The sequence below is a fragment of the Sinocyclocheilus rhinocerous genome, unplaced genomic scaffold (assembly GCF_001515625.1).
Source record: "Sinocyclocheilus rhinocerous isolate Xijiao unplaced genomic scaffold, SAMN03320098_v1.1 scaffold3403, whole genome shotgun sequence".
Taxonomy (NCBI): Eukaryota; Metazoa; Chordata; class Actinopteri; order Cypriniformes; family Cyprinidae; genus Sinocyclocheilus; species Sinocyclocheilus rhinocerous.
This window is the reverse complement of record NW_015647944.1, coordinates 221080-236959: the sequence shown is the minus strand read 5'-3', so window position 1 is coordinate 236959 and position 15880 is coordinate 221080. Positions and strand designations below refer to the sequence as shown.

Here is a 15880-nt window from a genome sequence, read left to right as displayed (position 1 = left end):
TATGTGTGTGTGTGTGTGTATAAACAATATTTATTGAAAATTCACTAAAAAATCTGAAAATCTGATTTGCTAAAAAAAAAAAAAAAAGTTTTTACTACAGTTTTTTTACTAACCAAATGATACTATTTTTACTTTACAATTTAAACTAAGAACATTTTATTTAATATTTAATTTCACAAAATTTTGTGAAAATCCACTCGAAAATATCTGAATTATTATTTTTTTTAAATGCTGTTTTACTACAATATTTTACTAAATAAATTTACTAATACAATATTTACACAATATTTAGTGAAAATCCATTCAAAATAGCTGTAAAGTAAGTGTATTACTCGCTGATTGAACTGATGCATTTCTGTCGCATCGCTGATATATGAGTTGCTCACTAGATTGATGCACAAAAACTTTAAATAATGAATGAATGAATGAAGACTGTGCAGCAGAGAGAATCGGATATTTCTAATCTAATGCTGCACATGAACTGAATATTACAAAATATCCCCCAGAATTACCTGAGAATCTATTGCTAGTGTGACATTCATAGCAAATGTTTGTCAAGGTGAGTGAAGTGAAGCAAAAGCGCCACCTGGTGTAAAAAAGACGCCACTGCATGCAGAAAACACATCTCTATTAATGAAGGCAAGAGGGAAATCAAGCACCTAAAATTGTGTAAAATCTCTCTTTATTTATTCAGCTCAGCATCTTTCCACCTGTACAACCGCAGGAGATCTGACGGGTCTGTTGAACATCACAATCAATAGAAACCAGATCCAGAGAGCATCCCTCCGGTCCGATCTTCATTATTTACAGCCTGCATGTCCAACACAGATCCAGAAGAAAAGGTGCATGAGAGAATCAGTGCAACACCCTCAAATAAAGCCACAAGATCATTTACCATCTCACAAAGGCTCCGGGACGAGAAACAGTCAGAGAGAACCAACAGAATAAGGAGACACACCAGCAGACGAACATTTGGACATAAAAGACTGCATTTATGTTTAAAATGATCCTAAAAACATCTGCTTAAATGACTGAAAGGAAATTCTCTTTCTCTTACTCTTTTTTTTTTTTAATTGCCGATTCTTATTTTTTATGGAATATTGTATAAGAGATTTATCAATGCAACACCTGCCAAATACAGGTGAAAATTAACCATGCCGGTTAACACATAACTCACCAGCCATATTGGCAGGTTATGTAAATTATGTTTTCCAATATTAGTAAAACAAGGCGTAAAGATGGTGAAAGCGGCACGTCTCTAAAATTCAAATCCATTTTTAAAAATTAAATAAAAAAACAAATGCAACAAAAGAAATACTGTGAAGTAGCTGAGAATTTGAGAATTTTATTTTAATCAATTTTTATGGTTTCTGTAAACAATGATCGACTGTCATAAATCTTTAATGATTCAGAATCAGGTTTAATAATAAATATATTTAAATCTAAGATCTGGTTTATCACTGATATTTTTGTCTTGGATTGTTCTGAATGGCTTGTAACTTTTTTTTATTCTTAATGGTTTTAATAAAATTATTCTTTGCCTTTGTTGTTGTTATTTTTTTTATTTATTATGCATGCTTTTTTATGCATCATGCATCAATTGTGATCATTTTATGATTATTTTGAATCCTTTTTATATAAAGCACTATGAATGACCACAGTGCACGAAATATGCTATAGCCTATAAATAAGTGATAAAGTTCATTTCAAACTTTGATCACAACAGGGAAGAAGAGGCGGTTGCAACTTGAATTTAATGTTAACCTTAAACGAGTTTTGACTTCCATTTGTGTGATTTCAGAGTTTGCACACTTTACTATTATTGTGGAAAATAGTCAGAATAAATAATGTTTCCAAATGTTTGACTGCTACTGTACGTCATCCCTCTGCAGGCTTTGTGGAAATTACCCACAAGCACTCGGGAATGTCTGAGAATGGAGATAAAAGCGTCTCTGGCTTCAGCTCGCGCGTCCCATCGGATGACGGCACCAAAACGGCGTCACGACGACTCTATCCAGAAGATATAAGTATAAACACGAGTAACGACGCGTCCCTGTCCTCTCATCCGCGTTCTGTCGGGCGATAAATCAATGTGAGTGTTCGTACACATGTAAGTGGAGCTCAGCAACAAAAGACAGGAAATTGATTTCAGCAGGAAACTCCGAGATAAAAACATCTGGGATATTAATAAAAGTCATCAGTCAGAAAGAGCAGCGGAGGAGAAAGATGAAGAAGATACGAACACAATAAAGCGCACAGATTCATCATTTACTATCCAGAGACGGACAAAACTGCAATAAACATGTTTTTACGTGTTTAGATATTTAGTGTGAGAAACGATCCGTGAAAAAGAGAAAACGAGCGACAGATGCGAGTTCATTGGCTGACCGTCTCGTCCAATCAGGCGCCGGTCTGCTTTTGACTGACAGCGGCTCTGTGGGAAGTCAAAGGGTTGTGGGCGGGGCTTATCATGAAGTTTTCCCTCATCTGGCATCCCATGTGAAAGACAGGATTAAAGAGAGCACAGATGGAGTAGAGTCGAGGAAAGACGGCGCCCCTGGGTGAGTTTGGAGCCCAGAAATGTGTCCGTCACGGCCGTTTCTGCAGGACAGCTCTTCAGCTGGAGTAGATCTGGGTGCAGATCACACGCATGATCTCCTTCTGGATCTTGGGCTCCTGTGTGTTAATGTTAGCATCTCCCACCTGACCGTCCTCATACCTGACACACACAGATCACATTAAAACAATATATGATATATAAATCTCAATTTCGAGAAATTGACCCTTATGACTGGTTTTGTGCTCCAGGGTCACAAATGTTATACTTGAATACTACAATATTAATGCTTTGTAAGCAGCTTTCGCTTGACAGTAGCCTATTATTGTTAACTGAAACTATTAAAATCGTTTTCGTTAATTGCAATAAAGCTGAAATAAAACAAAATATAACATAATATCAAAAACAAATGAAAAATGTTGTCTTGGCGACTAACTGAAATAAAATATTAAAATAACAAAAACTAAATCTGAAATAAAAAATAAAGCTAAATGCAGAAATTAAAAAGAGAATGAAAATGACAAAAGCACATAACAAAATGAAAACTAAAAACATAAAAAGCTATGAATAAATACTATAAAAGTACATAAATAATACTAAAAATAACACTAGTAACTACTGGTAACTAATTAACCACTGTGCAATATGTAAATTCAATCATTTATCAGACCGCCTGTGCATGTCACAATTTTTGTGCACTTTTCCCCCTTCCACATATCTATAATAATATCTGTGCATAGGTTATCTATAATACATATGTCTGTGCTTTGTGTATTTCTATATATACTCTATTTACTTTATTTTTGATAAAATCACTGCAAAAGTAATTTTTTTCTTCATTGTTTTTGTTTTGTTTTCCGGTACAAATATCGAAACATTCTTAAATCAAGATACATTTACAAAATGACATAAAATAAGAAGTCTTGTTTTCTGAAAAAAATTATCAAAATTGAGTTTTTGCTTAAAATGAGAAAAAATCTGCCAGTGGGAAAAGAAAAATAATCTTGTTTTCCCTTTGAATGAAGTTAATTTTTGCCCAACTGGAAGATATTTTGATGCATTTGATGCAGGAAAAAAGACTTAAATTGTCATCTTGCTTCTCAAGTAAATGTTTCTTGATTCATGAATGTTTTGATATTTGTGCTGGAAAACAAGACAAAAATACTGAGGAAGAATTTCATTTTTTCTTGTTATCTCGACATTACAAAATAGTGGATTTCTCGAGTTTTCGACATAACATGAGTTGTTTTCATGATTACAAAATAGTAAAATAGTTGTTTCTTGTCATCTCGACATCAACACCGACCCATTATCCAACAACAGCACTAATTAATTAATGAATTACCTCAGGCGTTTGCCTATTAAGAGTGCTGTATTTTTGCTGTAGATTAATCACATAAAAAAGAAAATACACACAAAAAAAGTTTTTGTTTTGTTTTTATTGTTCAGTGCTATTGTAGTTAACTTGTAGTTAAAACACATTTAAAACCATTTAAAACACATTTCCGTTTCTTGAAATAAAATGAAAATGAACCAAAATAAAATTAAATATAAAAAATTTCAGCTAGCTGCCAAGGCAACATTTTTCACTTTAATTTAGTTGAACTTGATGCATTAAAATAACTAAAACTAAAACTGAAATAAAAATTTATAAAATTATACAGACATATAAGAAAAAGAAAAACTACCAAAAAATCCCAACAACAAAATTAATACAACTTTAAGTAAAATTAAAATGAAAACGGAAAATATAAAAACTAAACTAAACTAAAATAATGATACTAAAAATACACAGTTTTATTATTATTTGTTATTTTATTCTAGTGCACAGAAAATTGAATCCCGATCACGAGAAAACAACTTCTGTGTCTGGATCGCCAGAAAACAGCCAGTTTTTTATGTCAAGATCACGAGAAAACAAGCTTTTGTTATGTCGGGTTCACAAGAAAATTAAGTTGCGATCAGAAGAAAACAAGAAAAAAGAAATGCATGGCCTCTTAAGGCTTCCGTAGACAGATACTCACACGAAGAAGAAGCGTGTGCAGACGTGGTCAGACACCGGACACACCCAGATGTTGCCATGTTTCTGCAGGTCTTTGGACGTGATCACTGTCAACACAGAAACACAATCATCTCATGTGTAAGAGGTTGGTTGAGAAACAGAATTTCAGCACACACGAGGGAATTCACTAAGCAATATATATTCAAACTAAACTGAGTGAATTGTGAATTGTTAGAGCAGGTGAGATCTCAGATGTTTTACCTTCACAGAGAGCGATGCAGTTTATATTCCTGCTCTGGAGGAACCGCGACTGTATGGGACGACTCTGTTGAAGGACAAATAACTCACATTTACTCCTCTGAGAGCCGAGCACAGATCACATGTTTTTAATGCTTCTGTCGTACCTGTGGCATTGTGTTCATTCGATTATATCGCTGGACTAACTCATCTTTAGTGGGCATGCGATGCTGGCCCTTTCCCATTCCTGAACACACACACACACACACACACAGAAATAAAATCAATCAATCAATCAATCAATCAACATTTGATCTTACATTCATCCCTTTTCCAGTGCTGGTGCTCAAATGTGACCCTGGAGCACAAAAGCAGTGTTAAGTCGCTGGGGGATATTTGTAGCAATAGCCAACAATACATTGTATGGGTCAAAATTATAGATTTTTATTTTATGCCAAAAATCATTAGGATATTAAGTAAAGATCATGTTCCATGAAGATATTTTGTAAATTTCCTACCGTAAATATATCAAAACTTAATGTTTGATTAGTAATATGCATTGCTAAGAACTTCATTTGAACAACTTTAAAGATGATTTTCTCAATATTTAGATTTTTTTTGCACCCTCAGATTCCAGATTTTCAAATGGTCACAAATATTGTCCTATCCTAACAAACCATACATCAATGGAAAGCTTATTTATTCAGCTTTCAGATGATGCATAAATCTCAATTTCAGAAAAATTGACCCTTATGACTGGTTTTGTGCTCCAGGGTCACAAATGAGGCCAGAACAGAATTGGTCCATGTTTCCACTGAGAGTTTTTATGTAACTTGCATTCAAACACTTTTTTTTTCTTAGAATATAAAGCAATTTATCTATGTATTCAGTATAGTTCTTTCTAGAATTTATTATTTATACATTATGTGGACTTTTTTGACAGCCATATTATTAACAGAGGTGTGTTGGTTGGTTGATTTTGTAATTGGTAATTTGGTCATTTTTCTACATGCAATTAATACCCAGCTATTAACTAGACTGAGTTGCTGTTGTAGGTGAAAACATTATCCAGTCTTCTGGTCCATGATGTTTGTGGTGTTTAGTTTGATCGGTAGGTTTAAGCGTCTGCTACAGAGCTCATTTTTCATTGATGGAAACATGTGAGATCAGACTGGACCTCGACTTGTGACACAGTGTTTATACACTGCAAAAATCTTTTATTTTTATTTTTGGTCAGTATTTCTTGTTTTATAGTCAGATTATAGTCAGATTTGACTTGTTTTCCAGTTTAAAAAACGTTACTTGAGAAGTAACATTGCATGAGATTTTATGATTTGCTTTTAGAAAATTAATAATAATAATAAATTAATATTTTTTTTATTATGATTTTAAATATTTTTTACCCCGAGATTTTCTTTTTCAGTTTTCCAGTAAAAATATCTAAACATTCTTAAATTAAGATGCAATTACTAATGCCATTAGATAATAAGTCTATGAAAAACAGATCAAAATTAAGTGACTTTTTGCTTAAAAAAGACCCCAATGGGGTCAGAAAAATAATCTTGTTTTCCCTTTAAATAAACGTTATTTTTCTGACCTCATTGGCAGATTTTTTTTTACATTTGTACAATTACATTCTTCAGAAAACAAGACTTAATATCTCAGATATCTATTAATGTCAAGTCATTTTGCTTCTCAAATAAATGTTACTTGATTTAAGAATGTTTAGATATTTGTTCTGCAAAAACCAGACAAAAATACCGAGGAAGAAACTCATTGCATTACGTGGAAGAAATGAACAAAAGGTAAAGCAGATTAGGGCTAAAACAAGAGGTTAGAAAAAGTCTCGTCTTACACAAATGTGCTTCTTTTGCTTCGTAAATGTATTTTGTTGTAAGGATATTTTCAGACAAAACAAGACAAAGAACATGTTTGTTTGCAGAGTGGAAGAGGAAAAACAATCCAGCACATACAAAAAGCTCAACAAAGCACTCATATGGATCAGAAAACAGACTGAGGTGTTTGTTACAGAGAGACAGAGACTGAGATGTGATGAAGAACCCACAGCGAAGCACGGAGGACGCGGGTCTGGATCGTACCTGAGTATCCAAAGGAAATACTGGATATGGGGCTCAGATAGATGCCCTTCCCGTACGCTGCTCCATGCAGCTTTGATGAAAGAGAAGAAGAGGAGGAGAGAGTTACACGCTCTGCACACGCTCCCCGTGAAAGAAGAGAAACACGGCAGATACGCGTTCACATCTGAGCTGTGGACCGACGCCGACACGAGCACAGACGTCTGATGGGATGCATTCAATTCCAGCACATACAAAAAGCTCAACAAAGCACTCATATGGATCAGAAAACAGACTGAGGTGTTTGTTACAGAGAGACAGAGACTGAGATGTGATGAAGAACCCACAGCGAAGCACGGAGGACGCGGGTCTGGATCGTACCTGAGTATCCAAAGGAAATACTGGATATGGGGCTCAGATAGATGCCTTTCCCGTACGCTGCTCCATGCAGCTTTGATGAAAGAGAAGAAGAGGAGGAGAGAGTTACACGCTCTGCACACGCTCCCCGTGAAAGAAGAGAAACACGGCAGATACGCGTTCACATCTGAGCTGTGTACCGACGCCGACACGAGCACAGACGTCTGATGGGATGCAGTCAATGAATGAAGAAGAAAGCATCGTGGGAGATGAAGGAAAGAAGTCAGGTGGTGAGGATGATGATGATGATCCTGTGAAGATGCATGAACATGCATTATACAGCGTGATGAACGGTCAGTCTCGTGAGAGTTTAAAGCTGTACGACTGAATGAAATGATGGACATCCTTCCAGGAGAAAAGCATGACATCGGCAAGCTCTTATAAAAACTATTTCAGTTTTCCTGATAAGCTTCATCTTCAGTGTTGAACACAAACCCTCTAGAAACCTCATCAAACGTCACTGATCTCAAAGTCTTCAGTAAATGCAAAGAATCAAAGCTTGAGAACGACATTTAATTTTTGCATACTAGCATAATGTGGTGTATCCCACAATGCAATGCAACTTGACCTTCCATTTCCAGTGTGATGAACGAAGCAGTAAATCTGCCATGATTTGTAACAACATTATTCGATCAGTCTGACGAAAGTTCATACATTTTTTACACTAATTTGGATTAAAAATGCAAAATAAATATTTATTTCCAAGATGATGAAGTGGATGCCACTCATTGCACTGGGAAAAAAATATCTAAACATTCTTAAATAAAGATTATAACATAAAAACACAAAAAGTCGTACCAAAGTTTATACTTGAAACAAGAAAAAATATTGACCATTCAGAAAAAAAACTAGTTTTCCTTTTGAACTTAGTTTAATTTTCTGACCCCACTGACTTATATTTTGTTGTTTTAAACATAAAGTCACTTCATTTTAGTTTCTCAGAAAACTATTTTTTCTATCTTTTGCCATTTTGCATTTCAAATATATGTATCTTGATTTATGAATGTTTAGATATTTGTTCTGGAAAACAAGACAAAAATACAGAGGAAAGCATTGAGAATTCAGTGAGAATTAAACATGCATTGGATTAAAAAAGCAAAATAACTATTATTTCAAAGATTATAAGTGGACGCCTCTCACTGCGCTGCAAAAACTGATGTTATTTCTTAGCATTTCTGTTTTGCTTTCCAGTACAAATATCTAAATATTCTTAAATCAAGATGCAAAATGACAGCAAAAAAAAATTTTTTTTCTAACCCTAACTTAAGTGAGCTTTTGTTTGAAACAAGAAAAATATCAACCAGTCAGAAAAATAAACCTCTCCCTTTGAATTAAGGTGGTGACTGAAGGCGGTGACTGTGTCGTTCTGACGTCAACTTTTTACGGAAGTCACAACGGTTCGTGAAAAATCACTGCTACTTTAAGCAGGCTGTGTGCATTTTACTGTGGACTGACTGTTTTGAAACTTATATGGTAGTTACATAGCCCCTAGACCTTAGTTATCATGAAAAAAGCCAGGAAATTTCAGTTTTGACAATATGGGACCTTTAAGTTGATTTTTCTGACCCCATTAGTAGATACTTTTCTTGTTTTACACATAAAGTCATAAAGTCAAAACAAGCCTTCTTATGCCACTTTGCTTCTGAAGTAAATGCATCTTGATTTAAGAATTCTGAGATATTTGTTCTGGAAAACAAGACAAAGATGAGCTGTCCAATGAGGAGATGTCACTTACATACCTGCAGTTTAGTATAAGAGGCATTGACCAGTCCATTTCTCAGAACTGAGTGCCAGTTCTCAATATGGGAGCCACTAGAGAGAGAAACAAGTGAGGATAAAACACGTGAAACAATCCCACAGACCAGAATAACACAGAGACTTGATGGTGCCGGACTCTTTGGACCAATAAGCAAGCCTAAAACACCTGAGCATCTTGCAGATGTCCTATGATCATGGTTGTGAGTTTTGCACAATCATGCACCACTCACATTTCAGAAGATGTCAAAATCCAGTTTTAGAAGTGTGTCTGGAAAAATCTGATGACCTGTACGGTATGATGCAACGTTCACGGAGGAAAAGCACAGCGGACGATTGTTAAATCTGGCACAAGAGTATATTTAAACACAGACGTCTGGAGATATTTCTGAGTTATGCTAGTCTTTTGTTGGCTGTTTTTGGACGACTTTTATTTCTCGTAAGCTCTAAAAGTGGAAATGTGTCTACGAAAATAACACAAAAAGCACAGAAATAGCGCAAAAAAAACCCTGACGTGTTGTCCAGTGGTGTTTAAATTTATACCACCCGATAGAAACCCGTCATTATTTTTGATGCTCTTGATATTATTTCTCTGGTGGGAACATTTCACTGAGATCTGAATAGTAACCTAATCAGCGGCTTATAAATCTGATTTCTTGGCAGATTTACATGCATAGGATATAAAACAGGCCCTGAAACTAATAAAATTAATCACATTTTTGTTCTTAACCTACAATTCATATTTCTTTCTAAAATGAACTAAATTGAACCTAAATCTCAATAGAAAAGAGGATTTGGGATCCCAATTTCTACGCTATTCATGCAAAATGCAATCAAATCAGTTTTTTATTGTCTTGATTTTGTAAGCAATGATCTTTAGCTCAAAACTGTAGAGGGAAAAAATATAGTCGCTACATTATATTCAATAAAGCAAAATGTAGTTTGCAATTAAAATGTAGTTTGTAATCAAAATGTAGTTTGCAATTAAAATGTAGTTTGTAATTAAAATGTAGTTTGCAATTAAAATGTAGTTTGTAATTAAAATGTAGTTTGCAATTAAAATGTAGTTTGTAATTAAAATGTAGTTTGCAATTAAAATGTAGTTTGCAATTAAAATGTAGTTTGTAATTAAAATGTAGTTTGCAATTAAAATGTAGTTTGTAATCAAAATGTAGTTTGCAATTAAAATGTAGTTTGTAATCAAATAGTTTGTCGCACTGCATCACTTGCATTTACTGCAGACAGTTTTTTTATTATAATGGAGGCGTTCTAGTTTGTTATTTTGGTTTTTGTCCGGCTGCATTTATTTGATCAAAATAAAAACATTAACAAAAAGTCCACACCAAATATTCAGTGCAGAGAGTTTTGTTAATTATAACGAAGCGTTGTGGTTCATTGCGTCGTGTGATCGGCTCTGACGAGAGACTGATTCTCTGTGCTGTGCGCGCGTGTGTTTCTGCAGGTCACCGAGACTCACTGGAAGGCGAAGGTGCTGCCGTAGAGTTTCTTTGCGGTGCGAAATCGAGCTTCTTTTGCTGGCGGGCTGCTCAACAGCAGAAACTGATGAGACGTGTGCATGAACTTCAGCTGCTATACACAGCAAAAAAATAAATAAAAATACAAAAGTAATGACAAAAGCTTATGAAAGGAAAGCTGTTCTTGCATTTAAAAGTGTTCATCTTACCCTACTGAGCGGCAGCTTCACAATATGAGATCTGTTACTGGATATAATCCTGCAGAGAGAGACAGATGAAGCAATAAACCACCAGAAAGGCCTAAACACACTTACTGTGGTAAAATCACTGTAAAGCCCGGCCTGTTGCTTTTTAACTCACCACTGCAATAACGGATGAGCCAGAGGATCCAGTTTATCCATCTGCTTCTTAATCTCCAGATATGAGCCCTGATAATACAAATAGTTTCTGATAACTCATTTATCAATATCATATATATATTATATTTTCATACGTAATTTAATTTAGTCTTTGCATGATTTCCATATGAACGGTGGGAATTATATTTTATAAATATTTAAGCATCATTGCTTAAATCATTGACTGACTGAAAGGCTTTCTAACAGTTCCTCAAAAAACAAATCTGGACAATAAAACCAGATATATCCTGAAATATTAATGAACACATTTGTTAATGTTGCTTTCCGCCGCTTTACCTGTGTCATTTCCCGAATAGACATCACACTGTCTAGAGCTTTCTGCAGACGCTCATAATTCTTCTTCTGTTCGGCACAGGAGCAATACAATAATCACACACACAGACACAGACACACACACACACACACTCACAGACAAACACACACACACACACACACACACACACAGAGACAAAGAAGGAGAGATTTGATCCTGGTTAAAGTTGAAGTTAAGTTGATATAAATCTTAATACACTGCAAAAAAAATTTCTTCTTACTCAGTATTTTGTCTTATTTTGTTTTTGTCTTTTCCATTATGCTATATTATCACCAAATCTTGGATTCAAAACTGGATTTGGAAAAGCATAATAAGAGATTAAACAGCTGTTTTTGACCAGGAACACCACAAGCACTAAAAAAGTACAAACATTATAAAAAATGTTTGCTGTTGTATCCAGTGTGAGCAAAGTCAGTAAGTTTCACTCTGATGCAACATTAAGTAGCATTTTCATGAAAAAAAATCCTCTCTGGGTTAAAATGACACAACCTGAAGATTAATTATAAATTCTGATCATCTTTATCAGGAAACAAGCCATCTTAAGCCATTTCGTTTCTCAAGTAAACGTATCTTGGTTTAAGAATGTTTAGATAATCGCACTGAAAAAGACGACAAAATACAAAAATACAAAAATCTCACTGGATTATTACAATTAATGGCGAAAGCAATGTTTGGAAATGTAAACTGATATTTCCTACTGACACACTACAGCAAAATACAGAAATAACTGACTTAAAACCATTTTTTTGTTGGTGAAAATACTAGAGGCCTAAGACTTTTGTACAGTCGTGTATGTGATGCTGAATCTGTATTCCAGCCTTTACAGAACAAACAATACACTTCATCTGAGTGCAAGTAGAGACGGTCACCTTCGGGTTAAAGGCGAGTGTTTTGGGGTCATTGGGGTCGACCACAGACGGATACGGCTCAAAGATGATGCTTTTACGGGGCGACTCGAGAGCGGCGCGACACATGGCCACCAGCAGGTCCACCACCTGAAGATGAACATCACATATCATTAACTCCACAAACACTACACCTCAGGACACGGGATGAATGAATGAATGAACGCACCTCAGCGCCGGTGGCCACCTCCTCAGCCGCTCCAGACATCACTCCCAGCGTGTAGAAGGAAAACACACACAGCTCTCTCGTGCAAACCGCAGGCTGCCGGGAAGAAACCGACCAATCAGAGCAAAGAACCCAGCTTCAGTCGTGAGCAAAAGCTGACGCTCACCTTCAGCATGGATCCGTTCTGGAAGACGTGCTGCTCGTCACACACCACGCAGTATTCGTTCAGAGTGGGGATGCGCTGCTCAGAGTATTTCATTATCTAACAGAGGAAAGATGGAGATGATAATCAGAAGAAACGCTGAGCTGATGGGATCCTCTGTCACAGGAAGATCAAAGAGAGTCGCAGCGCAATCAACAGAGGAAACAGAGCGAATCATGAAGCTGTTGTGTAATATGATGATGATGACTGCAGTTATGAGCGAAAAGACTAACTGGAAAATGCATTAGGACACAGCATTGTTTAATTGGTTGACACATATTGCAAAGAACTCAATTAAGTATCGCTCCAATTCTAGATGCTGATTGGTTAATCCAGTGTTCCAGTTGGGCTAAAAATACACACAACACACACTAAGATTTTTTTAATGCTTATGCTCACCACGGCTGCATTTATTTGATCAAAAATACTGTAAAAATTTGAAATATTATTAGAATTTAAAATAGCTATTTTCTATGTGAATATCTGTTAAACTGTAATTTATTTCTGTGATCAAAGCTGTATTTTCAGCATCATTACTCCAGTCTTCAGTGTCACATGATCTTTAGAAATCATTCTAATATGCTGATTTGCTAAATTTTTTTGATTTTTTTTTTTTTGATCAATTTAATGCATCCTTGCTGAAAAAATAAAATAAAAATCTTACTAACCCCAAACAGCAATGATGTCAAACAGCTACTATGTACATCACGTTTCACTAAATCACATTTGAATGAATGTGAATGTGTTCTAAATATAGCTGTGCTGTTATATAAGTCTATAGCATGGCCTCTTGAACCTCATTACTGTAATAACAGCTCAGCTATAAAGTAATCACAGGTTTGTTTACTACATTACAGTCGCACATCACTCCGTCATGTTCCTTTTGAACTAATAAATGCGGTTTTAAGCAAAATATTTTATATGTAGTTTAAAGAGATTTAAGAAATGAGAGCCTTTTAAGAATGAAAACCTGAACCATTTCTTAAGATAAACACACGTACAAGCGGTCAACCTTGTGTGGTAAAAACAAAAGAAATGATTCCAGACCACAGAATTCTTGAAAATTAATGCATATTCAAGTTAGTTATATTATCACCTTTGGTGTGCATTCATTTTCAATAATTTAGTGGACTGTTGCTTATTTTGTTGGTTTGTTCTTTGTTTCTAATTTAATTTAATATTTCATTTAATTTTTAAACTTCAAAATAAAGCTGTACATTTTTGGTAGATGCTTTAATCATGTGCGTCATTAATGCATATTAAAGTTTGTTATATTATCACCTTAAACGTGCATTCATTTTCAATAATTTAGTAGACTGTTACTTATTCTGTTTTTTTTTTTTTCATTTCTAATTTAATTTAACAACTTGATTTATAATTGAATGTATAATTTAATTTAATAATTTTTAATTTTAATTAATTTAATTAATTTTTAAACTTCAAAATAAAGCTGTACATTTTTGGCAGGGGCTTTAATCCTCTGCATCATTAATGCATATTAAAGTTTGTTATATTATCACCTTAGGTGTGCATTAATTCTGTTTTTTATTTATTACTAATTTAATTTAATTTAATCATTTTCAATTTAATTTGTAATTTAATTTTATTTAGTTTTTAGACTAAAAATAAAGCTGTAAATTTTTGGCAGGTGCTTTAATCCTCTTAAAGGATTATAACCTTTTATGAGATTTACGGTCCGTATTTACACTGTAAAAAAATGACCGTGAATTTAACGGTAAAAGACTGTAAAAATGCTACAGTAAAAACCTGTTAAATGGTTAACGGTAAATTCCCCTACTATAAACAGTGAAAAACTGTATTGGACATTACATGTAATTTTACGGTATGGAGAAGCAGCAAAGAGAGTGTTTGGAAAGGAAAGCGTGCAGTCGGGGAAGACGGGATGCTGACCTGGCTGTTCGGAGGATAGCTAAACAGCTCCCCCTTGGGGTTCTTCATGGTACAGGAGATGGAGCGGTTCATGAGCCGGGTGACTCTGAGCTCGGGCACGTTCAGTTTGCCTTTCAACACTGTGTCCTGGATCAGGGGGAAACTGGGAGACCTGGAGCCAAGATGGAGGCCACAGCCAGCGGATGAGTTCATGCTGCGCTCACGTCACGCTGGAATTACCTGAATTATGATTGCCGACTAGCAGAAAATAGAACTAGCACTTATGTAGTGTTTTTGTCTCGTTTCCAGCACAAACATCTAAACGTTCTTAATTCAAGATACAGTTACTTCAGAAGCAAAATTATATGGGATATTAAGTCTTGTTTTGTGAAAAATGTATCTAAATTAAATGATTTTTTGCTTAAAATAAGAAAAAAAATGCCAATGGGGTCAGAAAAATTAATTTAGCTTATTTTTTCGGACCCCACTGGCAGTTATTTTTTCTTGTTTTAAGAATAAACTCACTTAATTTTGACACATTTTTCACAAAACAAGACTAATTATTTTAAGTAATTAAATAAAAAAACTATGAAAAAAAAAAAAAATGAAGAAAGTCATTTTTGCAGTGTGTAGCTTTCAACCACTTACTCAGTATTTTTGTCTTGTTTTTCAGTAAAAACATCAAAATATTCTTGAATCAAGAGCACAATTATATTATAGATATTAAGTCTTGTTTTCTGAAAAACTATCAAAAATGAAGTGAGTTTAAGCTTAAAATGATAAAAAAAATAACCATTTCCCCTTTGAATTTAGTTTATTTTTCTGACCACACTGACAGATATTTTTCTTGTTTTAAGCTTAAACTCCCTTAATTTTGAAACCCTTTTCAGAATATAAGACTTTTCAAGTATTTTTCAAGTATTTTGCTGTCATCAACAATGAAAATATTTATTCATTTCAGCGCTATGTGCACTAAGTGTTGCCAATAAGGACTAATAACTTCTGAATCCAGTGTAATTATGGTGATATCCTCATGACAATATATTTTATAAGTAGGCTGTTTCAGAGCAGATAATCTGATAGAAGTGCATGAAAATAAACGACTTAAGTGACAAATTCAAGTTTTTAAAATGAGATTTGTGGCACTTTTATTAAAAAATTTAAATAAATATAAAATAAACATGGTAAATAAATAAATACAAATAAATAAATTATATATATATAATATATAATCATTATTAATAAATATATAAAACATTTTATTATTTGTTAATAAAGCTCAACATTTGGGTTCAGGAAGCAAAATCGTCCTTCAAAATCTCCTTTAACTAAACCTTAATTAAACTAAACCTTTCAATACAGACCAAATACGATAGCCTTCCTGTAGCTTAAACAGCATGACGCTTGCAACACTGTCATTGGTTCGATTCCCAATGAATGCATATATCAAAAAAAAAAAACGTATAG

At 34.4% G+C, this 15880-nt stretch overlaps 1 protein-coding gene across 1 annotated transcript in view; it reads right to left on the bottom strand.

Annotated features, from left to right (window-relative positions):
• Positions 1–1546: 1546 nt before the first annotated feature.
• Positions 1547–15880, bottom strand: part of LOC107709395 (poly [ADP-ribose] polymerase 6) — a 31045-nt gene continuing 16711 nt past the window's right edge. Inside the window, 14 exon segments of the mRNA XM_016513846.1 lie at positions 1547–2719; positions 4582–4666; positions 4821–4884; positions 4964–5043; positions 7253–7322; positions 9028–9100; positions 10521–10630; positions 10728–10776; positions 10879–10946; positions 11214–11279; positions 12120–12245; positions 12325–12417; positions 12488–12622; positions 14366–14585. Coding sequence (XP_016369332.1) covers positions 2617–2719; positions 4582–4666; positions 4821–4884; positions 4964–5043; positions 7253–7322; positions 9028–9100; positions 10521–10630; positions 10728–10776; positions 10879–10946; positions 11214–11279; positions 12120–12245; positions 12325–12417; positions 12488–12622; positions 14366–14585 — 1342 coding nt within the window. The 3' untranslated portion in view covers positions 1547–2616.